Source organism: Halichoeres trimaculatus, unplaced genomic scaffold (genome assembly GCF_033239565.1).
Source record: "Halichoeres trimaculatus isolate MK-OKI-2021-1 unplaced genomic scaffold, fHalTri1.1 fHalTri1_scaffold_10, whole genome shotgun sequence".
Lineage (NCBI taxonomy): Eukaryota > Metazoa > Chordata > Actinopteri > Labriformes > Labridae > Halichoeres > Halichoeres trimaculatus.
The window spans coordinates 22,900,823-22,926,007 of NW_027437187.1; the positions used below are offsets into that span (position 1 = coordinate 22,900,823).

The 25,185-nt window shown below is 40.1% G+C and overlaps 3 protein-coding genes across 5 annotated transcripts; 1 reads left to right on the forward strand and 2 right to left on the reverse strand.

The window, feature by feature from the left end:
- Window positions 1-2,517: 2,517 nt before the first annotated feature.
- LOC141796236 (B-cadherin) lies at window positions 2,518-8,725 on the reverse strand. The gene is made up of 13 exons (XM_074677221.1): window positions 8,582-8,725; window positions 8,320-8,475; window positions 7,537-7,678; window positions 7,187-7,359; window positions 6,977-7,105; window positions 6,707-6,892; window positions 6,386-6,630; window positions 6,168-6,310; window positions 5,822-6,046; window positions 5,464-5,688; window positions 5,244-5,374; window positions 4,861-5,004; window positions 2,518-2,769 (listed from the first exon to the last, which is right to left on the reverse strand). Exons 1-13 carry the CDS (start codon window positions 8,723-8,725, stop codon window positions 2,518-2,520), a joined length of 2,295 nt encoding a protein of 764 aa, XP_074533322.1.
- Window positions 8,726-9,823: 1,098 nt separating this feature from the next.
- pdp2 (putative pyruvate dehydrogenase phosphatase isoenzyme 2) lies at window positions 9,824-13,335 on the reverse strand. Of its 2 annotated transcripts, none has more exons than XM_074678246.1 (9): window positions 13,253-13,335; window positions 12,724-12,814; window positions 12,405-12,584; window positions 12,137-12,256; window positions 11,759-12,045; window positions 11,560-11,665; window positions 11,249-11,485; window positions 10,869-11,168; window positions 9,824-10,757 (listed from the first exon to the last, which is right to left on the reverse strand). In XM_074678246.1, exons 2-9 carry the CDS (start codon window positions 12,802-12,804, stop codon window positions 10,482-10,484), a joined length of 1,587 nt encoding a protein of 528 aa, XP_074534347.1. In that variant the 5' UTR covers window positions 12,805-12,814; window positions 13,253-13,335; the 3' UTR covers window positions 9,824-10,481. The 2 variants fall into 2 exon arrangements, with proteins under 2 accessions (XP_074534347.1, XP_074534348.1); XM_074678247.1 differs by having other exon boundaries at window positions 13,257-13,298.
- terb1 (telomere repeat binding bouquet formation protein 1) lies at window positions 12,733-23,593 on the forward strand. 2 transcript variants are annotated; one of them, XM_074678244.1, is made up of 22 exons: window positions 12,733-12,846; window positions 13,504-13,552; window positions 15,857-15,967; window positions 16,067-16,198; window positions 16,280-16,411; window positions 16,523-16,583; window positions 16,711-16,829; window positions 16,957-17,085; window positions 17,191-17,343; window positions 17,422-17,553; window positions 17,728-17,853; window positions 18,078-18,220; window positions 18,315-18,670; window positions 18,773-18,846; window positions 18,928-19,005; window positions 19,206-19,433; window positions 20,592-20,672; window positions 20,973-21,038; window positions 21,138-21,179; window positions 22,163-22,245; window positions 23,129-23,284; window positions 23,396-23,593. In XM_074678244.1, the coding sequence occupies exons 3-22, from the start codon at window positions 15,904-15,906 to the stop codon at window positions 23,438-23,440; spliced, it is 2,400 nt and encodes a 799-aa protein (XP_074534345.1). In that variant the 5' UTR covers window positions 12,733-12,846; window positions 13,504-13,552; window positions 15,857-15,903; the 3' UTR covers window positions 23,441-23,593. The 2 variants fall into 2 exon arrangements, with proteins under 2 accessions (XP_074534345.1, XP_074534346.1); XM_074678245.1 differs by lacking the exons at window positions 12,733-12,846; window positions 13,504-13,552 and adding an exon at window positions 12,908-12,951.
- The last annotated feature ends 1,592 nt before the right edge of the window (window positions 23,594-25,185 follow it).

Below are 25,185 nucleotides of genomic sequence, written 5' to 3' on the forward strand. Positions count from 1 at the left end.
GAAGAGGGAGGGAGGACAATTAGGATACAGTTCAGGATGCATTAATGGAGTCATTTAGTTCTTAAAGCTTTATCAGTTTTTTCTCAAATACACAAAAAGAGTGGAAAAGTCTCCAAAGTGTGTTAATGCAGGACTACCTGTTCTTTTGTGGTGAGTGAGATGGGCTCTGTGGAGCTGACACTGTTAGCCAGGAGAGCAGAGAAGCCAAACAGCAGGCTGAAGATGTTCAGACCCATCAGCGTGATGACCTGCTCATCATTTATTTAATATTAATTATGACAGCTGATTATAGGAGCAAGCGCAGCTTCATTAGACTTCATAACTCTGAGGTTTTACCTTCAGTTGGTTTGCTCTCTTTTGAACTCCTATTGCCAGACAGCCAGCAGCCAGGTACTGAAACAACACAAACTGTTAACAGCCAGAAATGTGTCCATCTCATAGATTATTACCAAGTGTGGAAAAACTGTGGACTTACAGACAGGCTGGACCACACGGGTGTTATCATGGTGACAGAGCAGTTGTAGGTCACACATGCGTGGGTGACTGTGAAAAGTAAGCAAGCCAAGGCACTGATGATCTGGACTGCCTGAGGGTTTACATACACACACACACACACACACACACACACACACACACACACACACACACACACACACACACACACACACACACACACACACACACACACACACACACACACACACACACGAACCAAGATAACAGTTTTAAAGCTCAGATCTAAATACGTCTACAAATTTGTTTTGAAAAGAAGAAAAGAGTAGCATCTAACCCCAGCGACTAAAACTCTGGTGTTAACTACCGTCCCAAACCACCGGTGAATCCGGACATTGTACAGCTCCTCATTATCAGCCGGGACCTGGGCCGGTGGAGGGGATGGGGGAGTCTCCCTCACAAACACCTGATACAGCCCCTCCTGAAACATGTTCTGTGTCATCTACAGGAAAGAGAACAACGTTGTTGTGTAGTCAAAACACACACACACGCTCACACACAGTCCTATGTGAACAATAATTTCAGTCTTTCTGTCACTCACCTTTGCCAAATGTTGCTCAGCATTAACTTTGTTATCCACAGGCAGTCATTTCAGCAGAGTGTCTCATCGAACTGAGCAAGTAAACTTTTCACTGATTTTCTCACAGCTGTTGAAATTACGTAGCTTACTCAAGTAGATCTGGAGGGTTAAAGTCCACCTGGGTTCAGTGATAAAGTGAGGGTAAAGTCCATTCTTGAGGAAGTGATTTCAGGTCAGAAATCCCTCATTTCTTAGGGCTTTTCTGTCTGGACGCAGAAGTGGCTTTTGCTCCAGTTTTCATTTAAAAGCCTCAAAAATTGAGATTTTTTTTTTATGTGACTTACCATGGAATAAAAGTCAGTTGACGATTTTCAGCTATCAGCATCAAGTCTACAACAGCTAATGTTTATATTAGATTAATTTAACAGGTATTATTCCATAAAATCACAAAGGAGCAACAAAATATCATCTAAACAACATGCTACTTTTAGCCTAAACACTACTACCATTTACTACCATTTTATGAAGACATCAATAATCCATATCAAACTGCAGAAGAGGAGCATAATTTGGGACCTTCAAATGTTGATCTTCTTCTTAATGTGGCTTTTGCAAGATGATAAGCTGTCATATGATATAGCTGATGTTTAATCCCTATTTTCCACAATATTTGATCTGAGATGGGGGGGTTGTTAAAAGAAATCAATTAACCTTTGATGTCGTCTCTAGCTGCATATGCAATAAAGAACAATGGTTCTCAGGCCCGGTGTGTTTTTATGATTTTTCTCCATCATTACTGTTTGTTTAGGATATGGACTCAAGCAACGAACCATGAAAAAAGCTCCAAAAAGGTCAGGCAATCTGAGGACTTTGAAACAAGCAGTTAAGGATAAAAGGTGACTACAGGCAAAAAGTTAACGTCACTTATAAAGAGGCTTCCATAATCTTAAATTCCTCTTGCAACAATAGTTATGTCTTCAATGCTGAACAGTTTTAAATCAGTATCAGAAATTATTTCTGAAGGGGCCATAAGGCCGGGTCAACATGTTTTTGTTTTAGGAGACATTTTACTGTAGTATGGGCCAAATAGTCATTAACTCTCTACCTTTAATTTTTTCTATAAATACCAATAAGATATTTTAGGGCTCACATTCTATCAAATCTATCAAATGTAATATCAAAGGTTTATATCTAAATCTTAGCTTCATTTTTAATTTCATAGCAAAAAAAAAAAAAAACAATAAAAGATCATTTGTGACACAAAATATGATGAGTTATAAAATTATTGAAATGTTTAAAAAACACAGGGAAGCTGATACAAAGAGTTCAAGGTTGTACTCCACATTGTTTCAATATCAACAGCAAAAAAACACCCACAAAGCATTCAGTGAAATTAAACTAACAGGTTGAAACAAAAAGTTGAAGAAGAGTTCACAAACCACTCACAGGACCCTATGGAGGATGTGGTGGTCCAAAGAGACATATTAAACCCACTCTGTTTTTCCTGGCAGTGTTTCTGTGTCATCATCATCCTCTATCCTACTTGTGTATAGGTCAGCTAGCCTGTTGAAACGTGGACCCCAATGGGGCAGGCTCTCAAAGTTCTGCTCCTCATCTGTGTCCGAGGAGTTGATGGAGCTGAGCGAACTGGCCATAGATCCGACACCCTCGTAGTCAAACACCAGCAGAGAGTCGTATGGAGGAGCTGTGGGGTCACCGTCTGCTGCACCGAGGTTCTGCAGGGATAACCAAAGAGGAGAGTCACATCCTTCAATATGTACACACACAGGGTGGTAACCTTGAACTGAGTTACAGTGACATGCAGCATTTTGAGTTGTAAGAAAGGGGAAATGTCCGGTTTAGAAAAATGAAGTGCTTAGAGTGGCTGTTCATCAAGGATCTGCATGAGGCTGGCTGCAGAATGACTGAGAGGCACACACACACCAAGCCAAAAATAAATTCTGACTTTTGTGGCATTAAAAAACATATTTACAGCCTGGTTCAAAAAACGGCATGAGTCTGAAAGGCTGATTTTGCTTTTGGCACACACTGTACAGGGGGGAAGCTTTTTTCTAACTCAGCGGTTCAGAAGTTATTAGGATCGTTTGATTGTCCAATCAGAGACACACCTCAGCTCACATGACTGACAGGCACCTTGCATCTGTTGGAGAGGAAGCTCAAAGCCTGTGTCAAATCCAATGTGGCTGCACCCTCCAATTGGCTTTATTTCACGGTGTCAGGAAGAGAGGGGTCATGTCGTAAAGACTACGTCCATGTTTAATACAGTCTTAAATGTAAGGAGGGAAAGAAATCATTCAAGAACAAGAGGTGTTGGTTTAGCCCAGGGGTCTGCAACCTGTGGCTCTGGAGCCTCATGCGGCTCTTTGACTCCTTTACAGTGGCTCCTTGACGCTTTGAAATATTATTAAAATACAGGTTTTTTTTTTTTTTCTTACAGAGAGTATTAATGAAAACAACACAGACACAAAGTAAAATCATGATTTAACATTTTGTACTAAAAATGCATAATCACTTGAAATAAAGCTTTTAATTTTTTGTGGGTTTTTCTTCCATTTTTTTGAGATTTTTGCAGATTAAGAAAAAGAATTCCCCATTTTTTGGGAGATTTAACACATTTTTGAAATGTTTTTAATGTAAATACCTTTTTTTTTCATTTTAGAACGTTTTACACTTTTTCGAAACTAAGCAAAATTTTAAAATTGCATTATTCAGGTTTTTTTTTTTTTGCAAATGTATGACATTTCAGCAAATTTTTTGAAATAGCAAAATTTTGCTCATTTGTATTTCAATTTTTTGAATTTTCCAATTTTTGAATTTTTTCAAAAAAATTTAAGTAATTTAATTTTCATAAATGTTGCATATTTATTAAATCTATCACATTACAAATTTCTTTTTTTCCTTAAATTTGCAAATTTATTGAAAAAAAAAAAAACTTAAAAAATTCATTTACAATTTTATTAACACAAAAGCTTATGTAATTATTTAACATATTATAAACTTTTTTGCGTTAATGTGAAGATAAAGTCAATTTTGTGGCTCCCGAATGACTTCCATCCACGTGAGCTGAGGCAAAATGTCTCTTTCGAAAGTAAGGGTTGCAGACCCCTGTTTTAGCCTAGCGGTTAGCACCCTGGTCCTCAACGTAGCAGTCATTTGTCTGACCTTAGTCCATGATGGCCCTTACTGCATGCTCTACTCCCTATTCCCCTCATTCCCCCCACCTCAACTGTCTTTTGTATAAGATAAGAGCAAAGAAAAAAAAAGACCATATTGCCATTTAGCAAAAAGCTATAACTAATTAACACCTTTGTTAGCATTCTGACATTCACTTCCTGAAATAACTGCCAGCTGAAAAGCAGTATTATGCTGTTATCATTTAAAGCTAGGAAAGTACTCAGTTACCAGGAAAAAAAATAACACTAGCAGGAAGGGGCCCAGTGAGCTAATTAGCTGTTAGCTGATGATAGCTAAAGAGCTATATTTAGCTGTTGTTTAACAGGGGTTGATTCAAATTATGACAGATATCCCTTGAAAAAATCCTTCATGTGTTGTCTTATCAGTTTCTCACAAATAAGAAATTAGTAGAGTTATAACGATTAAAGGATATATTTTCATTAAATATCTTACAACCTGAGATAAAGTCGTACTATTTGAGCCGTGAGCAGGATGTAAGAGAAGAACAGTCCCCATGAGAATAAAGTCACAGCTATTACATTATTTCACTTTAATATCCTTTAATAATTCAAAAACAAAGGTTAAAATATATTATAGGCCTAAAAAAACAAAAAAAAATGAGCATTGCTTACATCCTCAATGAATTTCCCAATCTCTTCATTAGCCTGTGGTTGTAGGCGGTAGCTTGGCCTGCTTTGGACAGTAGGAAACACGTCAGTGCTGAAGACTTCAGGGCGATTGTCGAGCCCTCTGTGGAGCTGACTCAGGTCGTAGTCCTAAGGAAAAAAAGAGGAACAATTAGTTACTTGGTCAGTCAGGCACTGATATACTACAGATAAGACTCCAATGAGTCTAACTTTTTAAGGTGTGAGACTTTTCTTCTCTCTGTTTTGGCTACTTAACTTAACTTAACTTAACACAACCCTGAGGACTGAAAGAGTATTTCTATTTTCCAGTTCAAGAAGATATAATTACAGATGCTTCATTCAGCAGCATTTTGGTCTTCTACACCTACCCTGTCTTCTTCTCCTCCTCCTTCCTCATTATAGTACAAGATGTTGTCTCTGGGCATGTCCTCAAGGAGCGGCTCATCCTTCTCTGGCCTCCCCTTCCTCCTCAGCAACAACAGCAGCAGCAACAACATCACTGTGGTCACAACAAAATCAGAATACAATCACCACAAAGCCAAACCAAGTAAACAACAAATCTGAGTCATTATGTGACCTGCTACTTACCCAGAAGACCAAAGATTACTCCAAGGATTGGGGTTGCTACAGAAGGAATGCGTAAATGAGGATCAGAGCGTGGGATGAAGCAGGTGGAGACGGCCCCTTGACAATGGCATACTTCTGCCAGCAGTGTGCTGTCCTGGAAGAGCATGCCCGCATCGTAGATATGCATCAGCACAGAGTAGTCTCCAGGGGACAGCTCTCGTTTAGGGGCCAGGGCTGCAACGTTGCCTGCAAGGACGGAAAATGCACAACAAACACCTGAGCCTGGGATTGTTATTTATTTCTTTATTTCTTTATGTTTGAATCTTTCTGCTGAAACAGCCTGTCTGTGGGTTTATGAACTGTTTACGAGCTCTCGTACTTGTAGAATTGATGCTAATGGTCCAGTTGGTCCTGTGCTCTCCCTGAAGCTCCACTGTAAATGGTCCTGCATGACCTGGTCCATCAGGATCAATGATATCAAGCAGGGCAGGGGAAGGGTTACTGTTGCATAGACTGACCTTCCTCTGCCTGATCACAGGACGATGGTCATTCACGTCTAATAGACTCACAACCAGAGTACCAGTACCCGTTGCTGGGGCTGTATCTAAAAAAGATGAAAAGAAAAAGACATGGCAGGGTAAACGTTTCGCCTGGTGTAAAAACTGTCAAAGTAGAAGCTCGGTCCCAGCTCGGTCAGGGGTGTGATGATAAATGTATGTATTTACCATTGTCATATGATAAAACCAGTACTGTGTATTTGCTGTTTCTGATATGTTGTGATTCTCTGTCCATGCTGCTCCTGACTTTGACCAATCCTGTGTCTTTATCAACACTCAGCCACCGTGCAGTGTCATTGTATAGTTCATATCTGACAGAGAGCAGAGAAATTACGTGTTATTTACACATAAAACAAACACGTCAACAGTATGTGTGTCATAATTACCTGATCCCTTGTCTCCTTGTAGTGTCTGGATCTTTAGCTCTGAGCTCAATCACAGAACTTTGTATTTCTGCATCCTCTGAGACACTCACGCGAATCTCTGGTGGAGTGAAAACTGGAGGTTCATTCTCATCCAGGACTGTCACTGTGACTGTGGCTGTCGAGGTTGACACTTCAACAGAAAATGGTGCCTCATTTGTCGCAGTCACCAGCAGTGTGAAGACAGAGCTTCTCTCAAAATCCAGCTCCTATGAGATGAAGAGTATGAAGGAAATGTGTCCTCAACACATGTGTTTTAATATGAAATAGAAAGAGTTTCCTAACCTTGGCTGTTCTGAGGACTCCCTCCATTTTATCACCCTCTGTGGTGATGCTGAAGTCCCCCTTCTCATTGCCTTTGATAATAGAAAATTTAGTGTTGGCGTTTGGGGATCCTGACTCATCCTTGTCAGTGACCTTTAGCCTTACTACTTCTGCTCCAGCCTCATTCTCGGGGACTGATGCGGACATCTGGGGAAACAAATCATGAACATTACTATAAGTGGTTGTAAATGAAAAGTATTGTGATAGAGTAGCTGGAGAGTTTTAACTCACAGATGTGATTGAGAACTGTGGAGCGTTATCATTGTTGTCGGTAATTCCTATGATGACAGTGCAGGTGGCTGTGAGCCCCTCTCCCTCCATGTCAGCAGCCTCAATGAGTAGTTTATACTCTGGGTGAGTCTAACAAAGAAAATGAATCAAACTGAAGCTGAGACAGTTGGAAAAAGGTGAAGCAGTGTTGTGGTTGCTGGATCGCATTACCTCTCTGTCCAGTCCGCCTGCTCTTACGCGGATCAGCCCACTCACTGCGTTTATAGCAAACATGTCCCTTTCTGGCTTTTCAGGCGTCTGAGACTTTATCCGATACCTTACTATTGCATTGGCTGTATCTGGGTCATCTCTATCTATAGCCGTTATGTTAGTGACAACATCATCTGTTGGAAGGAAATGAGAGGTTGTCATCAGGGCCTGTAATGATTGCATTTTAATGAGAGTTTACTTTACTTAAATAATGTGAACGAGTGATGACATGAAAATTTGCATGTGTTAGTGTTCTTGTCATCGCGTTTGTTGAAAACAGTGTTTTTGTGTCTTTCTGTTTTTTTTCTCACCAATCTCAGAGCTCTCACTGACTCGACCATAAAAAGTGTTTTGGTTGAATTTTGGAGCGTTGTCGTTCTGGTCAATGACGTTGATGATCAACTCCATGGGCTCCTCAGCTCTGTTGCCCTCGATCAGTGCGTGGGCCCACAGCTGCAAGACACAAAAAGCTACATCAACAAAAGTAACATAAAAAAAATAGAGATGCTACAGAGCTATCTGTTAAAAGAATGGAAGCCCTAAAAGGTCATGACTAATCATATTGTATTTTCTCTATTTTCACAACATAAAAAATTAGTTTCAGTTGTTTTCTTGAGGTTTTGACTTGTTATCTTGTTTTCTCAGGGTAACAGGATAATGTATCTTCTCATCAACAAAAGACAAGCTTTGTTATCAAAAGATAACGTCTTTGGATTTTTATTTTATTATTTTTTTTTTAATTAAAAAAATCAGTCAGTTGATGGCTATTAGTAGCCAGAAGACAATAGCCAAGCTGCTCACATGATTGAGGAAAATGGAACCTAGTTCTGTATTGTTGTTTTTCGTGGTTAAAAAAACACACATAGAAATTAAAAAGAAATCACACCATCTTTTAGCTAGTAAAAGCAACTAACCCACTGACTGGATTTTAGATACATTTTTGGAGACAAATTATCTTGTTATTTTGAAAACTTAAGATTTGTGTTCTTGGGAGAAAAGAAAAGAAAAGCAATTAAGATGCTATCTTGAGAAAACTATAAAATGTATGTTACAGTGACCCTTTGGGCTTCCATAGAAAGTTTTTTTTAGCTTACGGTGTACTTGTATATCTTCTCCCTGTCCAGTGGCTGAGTCACAAATAGCACCCCAGATCTCCGATCAACAGTAAACACTCCTTCAGGAGGCTCATCAGCACCTGGTCCGCTGATCCTGTAAGTTATCGCCATCTTTTCCTCGATGCTTGATTTGAGCTGAAGCACAACAATAAGTCAGTAAAGGTTAACAACTCACAGCAGATCAATTATAATGAAAATAATTCAAAGAGCTGATCAATCTTCTCTGTACTGCTTTATTTACCTTGACCATGTATTTGGGATATGGGCCCCTGTCATTCTCTGGGAAGTTAAGTGCTGGAATTACCCATTCCCTCTTAATCCGTTTCAGAGGAGAAGAGTGGAGAACGTGTGGAAACTCAATGGTGAGGAGCTGGTTGACTTCCATATCAGGTGTGTTCTGTTAAAAGCAAGTCAGGTCAGATATATCATTTCAATTTAATCTATATACCAATTGCAAGATCTTATTAACATTATACATTTAATTTACCTCTTGATATTGAGTATTTGAGCAGTTGGTTGTTTTGCAGCATGGCTGAAATCCTGCTGCACCCAGACAGGCCAAACACTGAGGATAAAAACAGAAAGCACACATGCTCCGTATTAAGTAGTATTACTAAAAACTGTATCATTCAGTATGATAACAGACAACATCAATCAAACTCCCTTTTTAAAGAGGATTATTAATGACAAGAACACAATAAGACTAAAGCTCCTTCACCAAATCTACTCAGGAAGAAAAGCTACAACATCACAAATGTTGGTCAAAGAAATTTAAAAAACTTTTCAGTTTTCTGGCTGTAACTTACTGAGAAGTTTAAAGACAGTTGCAACTGTCTCAAACTCACCTTCATGAAGCACATGAGAAAAAGCCCCCATGGAGTCCTCCTGCCCTCTGTCATCTCCTTCTGTAAATCCTTGGAGATCGTTCCTCCACTATCAATGGAAACCTCCAGGCTTGGTGTGCTGCATTAATAAACCCAATTTACAGAGTGTGGTTTTGTAAAGAGTTCCTCAGTCATCAATGTTTTGTCTTCAAGGCTCAAAACTGTAAGCACTTGTTCTACTAGCTGCCTGTATCGGCAGTGACTATGTCTTTACTGGGCTTCACTTTGCCCCTATTGATGCTAACCGAGCAGTTGTTTGATTTTATCACTGGGGGGGTTGAGAGAAAACAAAGCTAGAGGTGACCTCGGCAATGTAGGGCATGCAGGTATGTGTTTATACACCGAGGCTTTTTGACTCTCATCTTTTAAAATGAATGAAATCACTGTAACATGATTTCATACGGTAATACCTTAATGACGTATCGTCTTATGTTCCAAACTGTGGGAAGGGACGTGTTATTTCTGGCTTGCGGCTAAATATATGTAACACCACTTGGCTTTGGCCTGCAGGAAGATCAGACTGTTAATGGTTGAACTTTCTCGGAGGAAAGCATGCATGTGTTTACAAAACACTCCAGGATCAGATTGGCTCCCATGACACTCAGCAAATAACACTTTAGTAAAGTTTATTTTGACAACTTTGTTTCCCACACAGCTTCAGACGTCAGACATTTTGCAAAATATAAACGGTAGTTCTATAGTTTCTCTCTTTTTTAACAGAAAGCATCAGCATCTGTTTCACATTAAGGAGATTGTCAGTCCTGTACATTTAACACTTATACTGAGCACATTTACACATACTTCACAGCTTCACACACAGGTAAAGTAAACATTCAGGTAAACAGACAGAAATCTCACAGACAGATTGTCAAAAGCAAACTGTGCAAGAAAGCAGAAAAGTGAAGACAGGGGAAAAAGATTTTCTGCATAACTTCAACATAAACTCTTGTGCTGTGAGAAAAACAAAAAGTCCTTCATTGTCCAGGAAATGATTGACCTCATAGGTGCTTTAGTTATGAATAAACACATGTTAAATCCATGGGTTTAGGATATCTAAAAACCTTTTAATAAAATACACTGGTAACTTCATTCACTTTTAAAAATGTATGTATAAATTCACGTAACAGGTGGTGAAATTGGCCCCAAAAGATCCAGATAACGACAGCCTGGAGAATTGCTTGGCTGTGATCCAGACATAACTGAATGTTATTGTTTTTACTTTTTGATATTTTCTGCAATATAAAGAAAAACCTCCCGTTAGCCTTGTTGAGGTCTGGCCAGGTTGGAGTTTAAATAAACCACAGTGGCTGTAATATCGTCCCTGTACATCCGCGCCAAATCCTCAGGTAGGGCCAGCATAGAGGAAAGTCTCTCCTGGCACAGTTCTCCATACTCCCCTGTGCCAAGAGCACGCCTGATGAGATGAGTGGCAGCATTGGTGTCCAGAGCAGGGGAGGCACGAGCTCTTCGTTTCAGCAGGAGTTCATGCATTTGACCTAATTTCAGCTGCCTCTCAGATGGAGAAACTGGAGCCTAAATGATGAGAGGACAGAGGAATCGTATGGATGATAGAAAAAAAAAAGTAAAGCATGCACAGTTACAGTGTCGGGTAACTAAAAACTTGTGTTGTGTCTCCGTACAAACCTGGAGGTGAACCCCACTCAGGTGTTCTCCAACGAGTCGCACAGCCTCCTCGTTTCCAAGTTCATCCCACAGTCCATCAGTGCCGAGGATCAGAAAGCGGTCCTTTGGTCTCAGCTTGTGATATGTTATCTCAGGTGCCACATCCAAATAGGGAGGAGTAAAGTAGTTTGGTGGAGTGTACTGGTACAGGTTAAGAGAGTCCAGATCCACTCCAGACTCCAGGCCAGCTAAAATGCTCTGCTGCAACTCTCGGCTCCACTTGAATCTCACATCACCAAAAGCGCGCAGTGGCATCAGTACCTGAAAACAGGAAAGGTTAAGACCTGAGAATTACTTAGAAGTAAATCATTTTTTAATGTCAGAGGTATGAGAAGTCTCACCCCAAGAAGCCGGTCGTCTGTGACCACAGTGTCCCTCTCTGACGAGGGGTGCTGGGCCTTGATTCGCACCATCTCAGCCTCATTTTTGGCATTGTGATCATAGGAAAGAGGTAAAGCACTCCAAGAACCATCCTCCTCTTGCACCCCTAGAACGACTCTGCAGTCACCTGCATTTGCAACGTGGATCCCTTCTGTGCCAATATGAGCTACAGAGGCAGTGCAACCAGCGAATGCAACCTGGACAGATAATGACATCTGTGTATTAGCATATGACTGTTATTACTCTGAGAAAAGAAAGGAAGGTGGTTTACCTGAATAGCTGTGCTTTTCATCAGGTCATTGGAGAGTGGGACTTGAGCCTCTAAGGAGATGTCTGCATCGAGTCGTTTAAACGCACGATCCAGGGCATCAGGAGGACTTAAGAAAGAAGTGATAGTGGGATGGTGTTCAAGACAAATCAATCATGGCAGGTTTAGATAATAAAGCACGAGGTAGTCCAAGCTCTCTCACCTCATGCCTTCATCATGTTCCTCACTGTCCAGTAAATCCTGCCAGAAGACTCTGAGGTGGTCAATATAAAGTGACGCAGATTCACGATAGTTGAAGTCTGTATGGTGTTTGTACCACTGCAAAATAGGAGGAAGGGGTCTGCCATCCTCCATGCATTTCTCCAGCTCCTCTAAGCTCTGCTTCGGCATCATTGCAACTGCTGTGTAGTACAGGAGCCTCTCACTGACAGACTGAGCACACGCCCAGCCTCCATGGCCATCAAACACTCCAAAGAGCATGCCCTTAGACTGAGAAAGAAGAAGGAGTTGTTCGTGCTATTCTAACACAGAAAATAAAAAGGGGAGATGAGTGTTTTGATAGAGAAGAGGAGATGCTCACCTGTAAGCAGGTGGCTGCACTGCGTCGATCCTCATTAGGGGTGTTAGCAGCCAGCTGATTGCTTTCAAACTTTTTCACAGCACTGAGTCCCCTGCCGTCAAACTCTGGAACACTGATAGTCTGAGGAAAAGTCTACATTTAGTTAGCAGATAACTGTAAGGTTGTTATGTATGTTCAGAAACAACCTGCGTCATGGTGGATGTGAAAACATGGTGGAAAACATGCTTGTTTATAGTGTATTTTCATTTGTGATAGGTCATAACATCACCTGCTCATTGGACCGCAGAATGTTGTTGATTTGGACCTGGTTGAGCTGGAAGTCCAGATCCTGACGAGTGGAGAGGTGTCGCCTACTTTGGGATCTGATTCCTGATTCCCCTTTTCTGACGCCCACCTGGTCACCTCTGGAGGCATCCAAAGATGAGAGGCGACGGGCTGGTCGAGAGTGCTTCAAAGGGGTTTATATGGAAACAAACTTAGTAATCACTGCTTTTTTTCTGTTTAAGGTACATATTAACACGACATGCTGCAAATAAAACACCATATTGGACCATAGTAATTAAATAATAGTGAGTTAGATTACAAACCTGCGACAACGAAGAGCAGGGCAGTGTCAGTGTGTAGCATGAGAGTCTCTGCAGGATGCTGGCGCACACACGTCCAGACATCTCTACGATCCTACGCTACACCGTTGAGCATCCCCGAGGAAGGTCCGTGCAAAGAGGAAAAGAAACGGTCACTGTGATACTTATATTGTAAAATGATACCAAGAGCTAACGCAACAGAGCTGCCTGGCTTTTTCGAAGTTCACTAAGGTTTGAAATTAACACAACATAACAACGCAAACACGATCTAAACAGCATGCATCTCGCTTTGCACGTTTCCGTGTACTTAGCGAAGGCAGAAAAGCTGTTTGAAATGGGCTATAAACCTTTAAAGTTAACTTTAAAAACAGCAAGCTTGTCGAGTTAGCGTTAGCTGACTGGCTTAGTCAACGTTGACATATACACCAATATGTGTGAACATGAACCGAAAGCCTTAACGTAAATAAACAATACATCAGAAAACTGACATTCTTGGGGGGCAGAAATTAACATTTAAATAAGAAAAACATACAAACTTTAAAATGAATCAACGTTGCTCATCGAACCAGGCGACTTTCACGCAAGACGCAGACGTATGACGTCAATGGGGTGTTTTGGAGATTTACGCTCCTCGGTCGAAAACGCCGTAGCTGGCTTCTCTGTGTGTGATAAATCAAGTATTGGCGCGTTTTGCCAATGAATTCAATTTCATGATACACTGCTTGTAAAAAACTGAGTATTTTAGGATTGGTAAATTTCTAATCATGTCATCGTCCCCTGCAGAATCGAATATATTGTGCATTCACAGCTACGAAGAAGATCTTCCTGAAAGGTAGCACATGTCAACAGAACACCTATGCTCTTTTAAATATGTTTGAGTGTATTTATTTATTTAGGTATCTGGAACAGAAATGTTCACTTTGAGCACATTTAAGTCATTCATAGTATTTCTGTAAGTCAATTAAACTTGTAAGAATTTTGTGGAAAGGCACCCACAGAAAGAAAGAAAGATAAAAAAAAGAAATCTTCCTGTTAACAATATCATATTTTTCCAAGTAAGATTTCAAATGAAGATTCACAAAATATTTGTAGGCTAATGGGAAGAATGGCATAAATGCCCAGAACTTGAGCTCTAGGCAAACTTTTAGTTAATATAAGTAACTTCCTACAAAAAACTGCATTTTGTACATATGAGATGCTCATTTTGATTAAGAAAATTCAAATTATATACTAGAAAAGCATTTCCTGGAGAAATTGCACTGCAAATGTAGAATGCTGAAGCAGCTTACACTAAACTGCTAATACAGAATGCTGAAGATGAATGGCTGAGGGAATGTCTGAAAATAATTTAATGAAGTCTTGAGGAGCTTGCAATGAACTGCTGAATACAGAATGCTGAAGGAGCTTATTATGAACTCTTGGATGAAAGGAAATTAATGAGTGGATGAATGTATGAACAAATTTAGGATTTGAATGGCCGAATGAACTAATGTTGGAAAATGGTTGAATCAATCTTAACAAAATCTGTGCTCAACTGCTGAATGCAGAATGCTGATGGAGCCCATCATGATCCATTGAGTGAAAGAAAATTAATAGTTGGATCAATAGGGTGTATGAATGCATATAGAAGTCTGGCTGAATCAATAAAAACATGAAAGAAAACTATGGAAAAGAAAAGAGTTCAAAGAGTTAAATGGGAGTTTAACCCCAGTGGCAACCTCGGTCTAAAAATATGAGACAATGTTGTAGTGCTAAAATCTGCTGTTTCTTGAGCATCTGCTTGCGGCTGGCTCTGGAAGTGCTGGAAGTCACATACATACCAAGACAAAAAAAAGGCTTCGAGACTAGTATTTACTGCTCAGAGACACAATGAAATTGCCTGTCATCTTGCCAAAATGGAAAGGGCTAGCAGACAAATAAAAAACTGTGAGAATCCTCAGACCTTGAGGAAGCTCTCAATGTCAGTTTCATATCAGAGGAGCCAAAAATGTGACCAGGAAACCAAGAGAAAAATTAGTTATCCTTCACAGATCTCTGAAAAACTCACACAAGAATTCAAGTGGGAATAAATGGGGCGGTTTTTTTTTTCTTTTTAGTTTGCCTGACAGTTGGCCATTTTCTGACTATAGCCTCTGTCCTTTTGCTTCGAAATCACTTTAACAGAAGTGTTTTGATGCCAATATGAGTTCGTGGAGCAGATTATGTCGGCAAAGGGGACATTTTTTCAGAGAGTTTCCAGGTTATGTCCCCCAGCCAGCCCACTCTGTCATTTGAATCCTTTACTTTGAACTCAGACATTTGTTCAATACACACCAATCCACAATGGCTTGAAGGACAGAAAAACGTCTTGACCTTTGAAAGGTCACTGTGAAGAAACTATAAAGGCTAGGAAGAACTTAAAACCCACTGATGAAAGCCTAAAGTTGTTTTGAAGTTCAAATTAAGTTTTAGGTGAATAGGTGAATGTATAAATGACTAAAAATGGTTGAAAAATGGCTGAAAAATGTCTTGAAAAGAGAGCATTTGAAAATTTCCCATTGATTTCATTGGGGTTAAAATCATGAAAACTAAAAACTATATATATATATATATATATATATATATATATATATATATATATATATATATATATATATATATATATATATATATGCTAGCAGCATATCTCTTTTTTATTGCGTCAAACACGATTGTTTCATTTTTAATCGTCTAAAGCGCTTGGGTGAAAATTGGTACACGTGGCTTTCCGTACGTATAACGGTGTCATAGTTGCTAGCTGAAAACTGTAGTTTCTACCTTGATTTCCGTTAATTTCGCAAGCTTATTTTCTTTAAAACGTTGGCGCAGAACTACAGTTTCACATCTGGCTAAGAAGCTTAATTGTTTTGTCTGAGAAACTATCTAGGCTTTGGCTACTTTTTACTTTTGTTCACTGGCTTTCAAACCCCTCAGTCATTAAAAAAGCGCTATGAATAAAACGGCTGATACCAACAATGGGCGAAATAGTTAAGTGGTTTTCCGGACAAAGATAAAAATGAATATTTTGCTAAATTTACAGGATATAACCAGCGTTACATGTCGATAAACAATGTACAGATCTATTTACTGTATTGATAACTTGCGTTTTTGTGTTTAGCTATAAGGGCAGATCTCAGTTTGCTGCTTGAGTGTCTGAGGTTTCAGATGAAATGCCCTGATCTGCAGAAACAAGCTCTCCTTGCTATTCACTCGATATGTGAAAACAGAGGTACTGATTGACCGTTTATGACTCCTGTCCATCTTCTGTTCACACACCTTTCCTCTTACCTTAAACTGTCACTGTAACTTAACATGTTCTTTACTTCAGAGGATAATGTCGACTTTCTGAGACAAATGGGAGGCGTGCCTCTGATGTATAGCCTCTCCAAATCCAGCATTGTTCACCCAGATGTGAAGGAGACTGCACTCTTTACTCTCAGCACCCTGGCGGAGGCCAACGGTAGGGCAGTGAACATAATGTGAAGTACATTAAGAACATGTCCACATATTCAGAATACACTGTTTTCTTTCACCCTGGCAGTGTATTGTAAGAATTCCCTGTGCAGAAAGGAGACATTTTCAGACCTTGCTAACTGGTTGATGAAAGAAGATGTCCCGCTGACACAGAAGAGAGTGTCTGTCTATCTGCTGTCTGTGTTGGTCGCCAACAATAGTAAGATCAAGGCCTCACAACTGACTTCATGAGCTATAGCTACAGCTATGCCATTCAAGTCTTTTAAATGTCAACAGTGTTGAAAAAACATGTCTGTTTTTACTAACACAGGACCAGGACAGACTTTAGCCCAAAACACTGGCTGCTTGGATATTCTTTTGGACATTTTCAGGTATTTTTTAATGATTCCAAACACTAGGATTGTGTTTAGCATAACATCTTTTAGAAAGTTTGAGCTGTGCCACACATCTATAATTTTGCATGTACATTTGAACTCAACAGAATGTATTTTTTTGCAGGACCACTTTCCCCCTCTCACCAGAGGCAACCTCTAGAGCATTTAATGCTTCTCAAACCTCTCAGCTTTGGGCATCTGTGTGTAGTGCTCTCTGTGGATGTGTCAACAATCCGCAGAATGGTAAAGTAGATTAGTGTTGTTTACTGAGCTGATACTATGGTATCCAATGTATTATTGAACTAAAAATGGAATATTGTATGAACTTCATATCAAGTTCTGTTGCTGAGTTGTAGTTTTTATCTTCCAGAGGAGGGTCAACGTATTTGTGTGACAGCCTTCCCCAGAGTAAAAATCTGGCTTCAGCAGATTGCTTTGTCAAGAACCGAGATTTACCAGTCAGTGTGTTCCTTCATAGCAATGACAGTGGCCAACAACTGTAAGTTACAATGGCTGAATACCTTGTACCCACATGCAGTGTTATTCACATCCAGTGACCCTCAGATCTAGAGGATGAGTCTGACTTGATCTTTTGTTTTTGCAGCCTATGTTCAAGAGAGCTTTTTTGCCTCTGGAGGTCTAAAAAGTCTTTCTCTTGCACTTGTTCATCTGGCTTCTGCAGCAGATACGAGCCTGTTGTCTTGCCAGCTTTCAGTCACTTTATCCAAGACCCTGTCAGCTTGCATCACAGACAACCGTAGGTATCACTCTAACAAAGTTGAATACACCTTACACTGAACTCAAAGTATCGCCCTCTTATCACTCGTCTCTGTAGCTTCTCTTGCTGCAGGCCTGGCTCAGTACGGTTTGGTTTCTCAGCTGTTTTTCCTGCTGGCTAGCCCACACCTGGACCCTGAAGAAAAGTCTTCTGTGTTGCTCACTCTGGGCCACTGTACCATGGCCTCTGGTAACTCTGCACTCTTTTCAAACACAATATTTTCTTGTTATGTTTAAGTGATCATCTTAACCTTTTACAAACTGCAATGTGATGTCTTTAATTGTAGTCTTTTACTTCAGAGTTTGACTCAAGTATTTATACATTCTATTTATGTACACCATCTCCATGTCCTCCTATTTGTAGAGGAGCATCAGTCCCAGTTGGTGCAGTGTGGAGGCCTGCCCCTTATTATAACCTTACTCACTGAAGATACAAGTGAGGAGGTTAGAAAGGCTGCAATGTTCATATTGCAAACTTGCAGGCAAGCTAGTAAGTCAAGCACTTTTGATCATGCTTTAGATGCTTTAGAAATCTCATGAAGTCAGAGTTAAGTGAGTCATGTTCACTCAGCTTTAACATGTATGTATTTTAAACTAGTTCAAATGAATTCTGCCCAAATATCTTTGAATTGAGGTTAGAAAGAGAAGAGAGAAGTGTAAAAAGTGTTATAAAAGTGGATCAAGAATATTGAGCTTTTGTATTTGTATTCAAAGCCTTGTCCTTGGAAGTTCCTGGACTGTCAGAGAAACAAGGGATGGGTGAAAATGTCGAGCCCATCACAAGCATAGAAGGCTTCAGGAGCTCTGCCAGGGAGTTGCTGCACAGGATCGACCTGTTAGAGAAGAGACAGGCAAAGGTCAGACAAACATCCATTCACATCATGCACTAGCACAACATCACCAGTTTCAAGGGGTGACTACTTCTTTGTGCACATGTTCTCTCTCCTGGAGGCTCAGGATGTGCAGGAGGACATATACCCGTCTAAACCTATGAAAGGGTTCGACCAACTATCTAAACCTCCAGCCTTGCCTCTGCCTCTGCAGCAGAGGGAGAACATTCAAACCATCCTCGCAGCCTGTAGACTAACCAGCACTCCTAATAAGCAAGAAGCAAGAGGAAAAACCAACTTTGATACTGATTCCAGCAGAAACATTACAATGAATGACAGCCAACTGAGGTCTATGAGCTTCAATCTTCAGGAAGAGAAAGCTCAAACTATTGGAGAGGATGTGTGGTGTCCCACATGCAATGGGACTGGAGCCCTGCCGTCACTAGAGGGAGACAGAGCACATCAAACTGTCGCCAAGTCAGTAGTTTTCCTCAGTGTCAATGAGTTCACATTTAAAAAAACAAATAAAATCCTCTTGTAGACATTTAAATTCATTTAATTTCATTGTGCTTCTTTTAGTGAAATGTTTAAGCCCCCAGCACCAGTGAAGCGCAGCGTGCAAAAGGAAGTGCTGAAAGAAAATCATGTGGAAGGTAAGAGTTAGAGCTTTATGCCTTCGACACACTGTTGTTAAATAGTTTCTTATGAATAAAACTTGAAGTTTGTATGTTCAGTGTTACAGGAACACGGAACGAATAAGAAAGGGGTGGTTCAAAAGGAGGGACACTCAGCTTCTCAGATTCGTTGTGCAGGTAGAAGGATATTTTTGTTGCATCTTGAATAAATACTTTCCATAATGTATGATACAAACATGTTGGGACTTCAAGAAAGTATAGTCAGACTGTCCTCTGTTTAATGAACAAATCTTTGCTCTGTCAATATGATTTATTTTTTAAAAAAAGCATTTTATCTCAAGTTTGTTCACTGCATCCCTGTTCTGTTTCTCATTCAGGATGCGTGTTGCCTTTTGAGGAGGTGACCAGTCGCACTTTTTCATCCCTCCAAAGCTCCTGTAGACACAGCTGTGACATGCACAAGGCTTTCCAGAAGGCTACAGAGCAGTTCAGGGCTGCTCACCGCAGCCTTCTGTGCAAGAGAGAGCCCCAGAACAACACCGTGGAGCAGGCCTGTAGAGACTCTGGAAAAGGCTCAGGAGCAGAGCCATGGAGAAACTGGGATGGTAAGAGAGTTAAACCTCAAAAAACACAGAACATCCTGCTTAAAGAGTTCATTCTAGCTCTAAAGATAATTTCTGTATGTAACACATCATGACATCAAAGGATAAACAGAAACTTTGATGTCTCTTTGTACTACACATAGAGTGCTCTCTGACTTTGGTTTAAGTGGTTTGATGTTGACAAAATGTTCTTAAACTGCAGTGACTGTTCTGGCTGTAATTGAGTCACTGTCTGCAGAAGAAAGGTGTTTTTGACACACTTCTTTACAGAGTCCAATGTCCAATCTGAGGTTGTTGTTGCATTATTTCTTGTTCTTGCCATTTATTGATACAAATGAAACCACGGGTACAGACAACCTACTTTCAAGGTGCTATGTGATGAGAGCAAGCCAGAAAGCAGTTTTCTTCAAATCACTGCTGTACTTGTTCCCCTTTCGTAGTGTCTACCTGCTGGTTTGCCTAAAGTGCCCCCTGTGGTAATTGTGCAAGTCAGGGGTCCAGGCTCCAGTCATACTTTCCAAGTCATTCATTTTGTAAACTTTGATAAATGTCATGCTCATAACAGAACTGATCTTGTGGCACAAAAATAAATTAGGTGGGAATAGTTGAAAAAAAGATGAATTTTATTGGTACAACAGTTTCCGGTTTGTTGGTATGCCTTTTCAGTGATATAGCACATCTTTACGATCCTTTTTAAATTATTCTGCAGACTGTTGTAAGTGACAAAAACAAAAATAAAAAACAACAGAAGTAAAATGGCTCATTCATAAACCAATAATTTCATCAGTTTTTGTTGTAACTTCCAGCACACCATCAAATCAGTTATTATAAATCAGGCCAAGTCAGTGTAACAGACTATTGCTGTAGGCTTAGCCACCACTGTACTGATGAAGGTGTCACTTAACTTATCACAATGAGTCGCTGCTTCTGATTTTGTGCATCTTTGTTTTGTCTGCAGGTTTCTGTTCAGAGATGAAATCTAATAATGATTCACTACAATCTAGGTTAAACATTACCAGTAAAAACACAAGATCCAGACTAAACTTATAGGCACTCTTTGACCATCACATCTGTACTCGTACTTGTGTGCTCTACTATGTAACACATGGTATTATCTCTGTCTGCTGCTGAACTGTGTGTACTTTTCATCCTGCTTTAAAGAGGTTTGCCTGACTCCCATACATAAAGCAGCAGGGAAGGGGAAGAACTTCCTGCAAGATAACAACTGGAAGAAGCACAATGGTAAGACTTATGCAACAAGTGTATTTTTATATGGCTCTTTTACAGTGAGATGTGCCATCTATAGACTGCAAGCAATGAATCCTTTCAGGTTTAACAGATCAAAGTTACATTAAAAATAAATAAATAAATTGAAAAAAAAAATGACGCAGAGGTAATGGGCTTCCTTATAGAGCTGGCAATCTTAAGATGCTGTACAAAAAGAGCAGGCCTAGACCACTTCTGTTACCGTGACATAGAAACCATGGGATTACATAATATTCTAAAAATCCTCATTTGTTTGTCCTCTTTCACCTATCAAAGGCATCACTTTGACTCCTCGGTTCAGAGGAGCAACAAGAGGGACCTCAACCTCTCACAACAAGACTGGTACGTGAATGACGGCACTGTGAGAGCAGCGTATCATTGATTGTTGTCTTGTTCATTTGTCACATTCGACAGCATTGATTTCACCACGTCTCCCCTCAGGTCCAGGCTTGACTCCCCTGAAGAGGTCTCGTCTTGTCGAAGGTAAACATGTGGAACCTGATTCGAGTATTTACAGAAGATTACTTTGAGTTTGTGTGTGAATGTCCTGATTGCGAGCTTGTGGTGGGAGCTGTCCTCTGCTGTGTGTTGCTGGCAACAGACAATCCAAAGAGCAGGAGGAATGTTGAACTGCAGCCAGTGTTTCTCACAGCGCAGGCCAGAGCTGGTTCAGAGCTGCACAGCTGTATGAAGCTGTTTCACACTCTGTAAAACACACTGTCTGTCTGTCTATCTGTCTTTGTGTGTGTGTAAGGGAGTGAGAGTGACAGAGAGAGGGTGTGTTCTGATGCTTTCTTGTTACCAGTGACATGGCACGACCATGGCACTTACATAACATGGAGAGAAGAGACACTTGAGTGTTCTGTACTTGCATCATATGTATTACACTGTGAGGTAAAAGTTGCTATTTCTTCATTTTTTCTTTTATCTTTTTCTTTGACTTTCTCTGCTTCCCAGTTCTGCCACTTCTCAAGCCCTAAGACGGACTCGAAGCCTAAATTTGCTGGATGGAGAAGCTCTGTTTTCCTTTCTGTGCTGTCACGCTGAGATTTACTATATCTTTATACTTCTCTGCCAAATGCATTTTCCAATGCTCAGTCCTCTTTTGGGAGAGTTTATAGTTTTTCTTCCACTGCACAGTCCATGTCTGTATTCTGTCTCAGTCCAGTTCTGCATTTTTTCCTCTGGTCCCCTCTCTATCAAACTTCTGTCTGTCTTCATGTTGCCCTCTTTTGTCTATTCTCTTGTTCTTCGTTCTTCATCACCCATTCTTCTCCTTCTCTATTGTCGTGTTTGTTCTGCAGCTGTATCAGCCTGGTGATGCATTTTTCCTCTAATGAGGAGCAAGACAAAAAAGAAAAGAGTAATTGTCTGGGTAAAATCTGAGGCCAGTTTATAAGTGGAAAAAAACAGGCATTATCTCAGGCTTTTACCACTAAAACAATCACAAGCTTTTTATGTTTTAGATACAGAGAGAAGAGAGGAAAATAACAGTGGACTTCGGGCTCTTGATGAGGAGATGAAGACTCAAACAGATCACAATCCCACTGTAAGGGAGACATGTGTTGAATGGTATTTATATGATTGGCTCCATTATAATGCCATCATTGTTTGAAGCAGGAAATGTAGAAATTATTTGTTAAAATTCATGAAAATTAATGAAAATGAAGTGCATATTGTAATGTGGAAAAATTTAACACGCTTTTAACCTCATCTTCAAAAATGAAATGCATGGAGACACAACACCCAGTGAATTAACACAAACTAATGACTCTAATTAAGATTGAAATTAGCACATGGAATGCATAAAATCAAGCAAAAGATAACATTTCAGAGAGCACTGCAGACAGAAGCTTTGGCCAAAAAACTTAGCAGCTTATTCTGGTCTAATGTTCATTCCTCTTGATTCTGGCACACAGCCGAGCTAAAGCAGTTTGAAGTGAAGTGCTAAAAAAATTTCAACAGAAGAAGCAAATTTGATTACAGTAAAACGCAGGGATGATATTTGAGAATCACTTCCCATTCTGTGAGGCTAAAACCGCTTTTAGAATGAGTTTCATTATGCTCTGACACTGCTTCCTCATATTTACTGTTCCTTGGGCTGCATACAGCAGTTTTAAAATGCAGCACTGATGTGAAAGAAAGTCAGCTGTCTGACATTATTAGTTGAATTAACAGTGTGGTGTTTTAAATCAGAAAAACATTCATCTTCAACAGACATTTCTTAAATAAGTACATCGAAATGCAAGTCTGTTAGGACACATTTAATCTATTTGAAGATTATGTTCCTAAATATGTGTGGACAGTTGATGAACTGGACATTGAGGTAAAGGTTTTGTACTAAATAATATTTTAACCTTTCCTCTATCGTCCAGCTGATTTCTCCTAAACTTAATCCTTCTCCTTCCTCTGTTTTTTTTTATTACTCTCAGAGAAGAAAAAGGAGAAACTTCAGCCAAGCTGAGGTGCATTACCTGCTGCGTGGAGTGAAGAATTTGGGCTTCTCTTGGAACTCCATCCTCTGGTCGTATCCCTTCCAGCCTGGACGCAATAATGTTGACCTGGCGCAGAAATACAGGCAGCTAATGGTAACAAGAGATACTCTCCACTAAGTACACTATCTGATCCTCCGTATCGACTGCCAAACTGCATTCTGCTTATAGATTGACTGATGATATGATTATATTCTTTTCCATCAGAAAGCTGAAGCAGCCAGTACTGGCTGTGCAAAGTCTCAGTCCTGAGCTCCTGATGCAGATCCTTTTAAATGGCTCCACAAAATGGTTTTGGTTTTACTAAAACAAGTGAAACAGTTCATTACAAAGAATACTAAGAAAATTAATACTTAGTCATATTGTATTTATTTATTTAATTATTTATTTATTGATTGATTGTTGATGCTGGTTTCTAGTGTTTTTGTTCTTAAAGTAACTGTTAGTACATGTTTTGCTGTGTTGGCAGATAAATGCTTCTGTTTGTTGTTAAGAATACTTTACTATTAAAAACTAATATATAGCTCAAGATGTTGCTTAGAGTGACACTATCGAATATCAACTTGGATGAACTACGCTTGATTAAAGTAATGTAAAACTTTTATTCAAGGGACATTTTGAGAGCTTGTTTTGTTGTTGCACTGCCTAATGATGAATCACCACTGTGTTGTCACATGTACAGTAAGTCTGCCAGACTGGATTGCAACAGCACCATGTGTTCGTGGCAATAAAATGTCCTGGCTTTTAACCGCTCTGGCAACCTTTCATGACCACCCTGTGTTGTAACTCTATTTCATGTCAGGGCACAGTTTTTAGTATTATGTCTGGATATCCACACAAAGCACTAAAAATTAAGTAATACTGTCATAACATGTTGCCCAGCAGAAATGGGAATTATGAGTCGACCTGAGTGACCCATGAAAAGGTGATGTCCATTTCGGCAGGATAAAACTTCATTTATAATGTGGAAACAACACTATCACTCCTCTGTTTTTGACCATTAAAGCTTTATATTATGTGTAGACCACTTCTATGAGACCTGGCCTTCAGAGACCATCAACAAGGAGAGGAGACTGTTTGTTTATTGAGCTGAGAGCCTCTGGTATGACAGGAATCACAAATAGTACAAATCATGCTGCTTATCTTTTCTCAGCGTTGTGTAGAAGAGGCTTATTCTGCTTACTGCGTCTCTCCAACAGCTAGCTCGACTGAGATCACTGTCTGTAGAGAGCCTCTCCCTCTCCGCTGGGACTCATCAGTGCATTGCCAAAACTATGGGACTTAACCGCTTGCCATGCCCTGAGGCTTATAGGCTTTTAGAGCTAGGTGTGGTTGAACAAGACAACATATTTATTGGGAGTGGGGCTTAACATGATTATGACACAAGTGGTGCACCACAATGATTTTTTGATTGAACTTTGTGTTATAAAGTTGATGGAAGAAGCTGGATGTCACGTGTTGTTGACAGTGTAGAGGAGTTATGTCTTCATCAGCAAGATTTGCCATCGAAGAATATAGATGTTTTATTTCCATACAAAGCTAAAGTAGCCTCTCATACCAATCCACTGACTACTTTGTCAAGATGTCTGGATAGCAAAGCAGTGAGGGTGGGGGAGTGTGGTGGGAGAGGCATGTGAGGAGCAGATTTCTCATGGACTGAAATGCAGTCACACTAAGGACTTTTGACCCAGGCCCCCCAAAAACCTCCTTCCTCTGGAAAGAATGTGGCTACGTCTCTCCCCCCCCTCCCCTCTCATCCTCTCTCCCACAAGACTGTGAGAAGGCACTGTCTTTCTTACATGCTCTGTGCTGTGTTGGCTGGAATTTGATTTCCATATGTACACTGTGTTCCATGCATGTGTGCTGGTGTGTTGTTTAACATGCGACATAATGGAGAAAGCGCCAGTCACTCCATTCTGTGAATTCAACAAATACATGCCTTACATTTTTCCAGGCTGGCAGAGTTCTAAATGACATTATAAAAAAGGAGGAGAGCA

What these genes read in the sequence shown, in the direction of transcription:
- LOC141796236 (XM_074677221.1), bottom strand. Translation starts at nt 8,725, where the DNA reads ATGGAAGTCAACCAGCTCCTCACCATTGAGTTTCCACACGTTCTCCAC. An exon ending in GGTTTTATCATATGACAATG is followed by an intron (nt 6,047 to 6,167) that starts GTAAATACATAC and finishes CATCTTTTTTAG; the next exon opens with ATACAGCCCCAGCAACGGGT. An exon ending in AGTAATCTTTGGTCTTCTGG is followed by an intron (nt 5,375 to 5,463) that starts GTAAGTAGCAGG and finishes TTGTGACCACAG; the next exon opens with TGATGTTGTTGCTGCTGCTG.
- pdp2 (XM_074678246.1), bottom strand. Translation starts at nt 12,804, where the DNA reads ATGTCTGGACGTGTGTGCGCCAGCATCCTGCAGAGACTCTCATGCTAC. An exon ending in GTGCAGCCACCTGCTTACAG is followed by an intron (nt 12,046 to 12,136) that starts GTGAGCATCTCC and finishes CTTCTTTCTCAG; the next exon opens with TCTAAGGGCATGCTCTTTGG. An exon ending in GAACATGATGAAGGCATGAG is followed by an intron (nt 11,666 to 11,758) that starts GTGAGAGAGCTT and finishes TTCTTTCTTAAG; the next exon opens with TCCTCCTGATGCCCTGGATC.
- terb1 (XM_074678244.1), top strand. Translation starts at nt 15,904, where the DNA reads ATGAAATGCCCTGATCTGCAGAAACAAGCTCTCCTTGCTATTCACTCG. An exon ending in CAACTGGAAGAAGCACAATG is followed by an intron (nt 20,673 to 20,972) that starts GTAAGACTTATG and finishes CACCTATCAAAG; the next exon opens with GCATCACTTTGACTCCTCGG. An exon ending in AAACAGATCACAATCCCACT is followed by an intron (nt 22,246 to 23,128) that starts GTAAGGGAGACA and finishes TATTACTCTCAG; the next exon opens with AGAAGAAAAAGGAGAAACTT.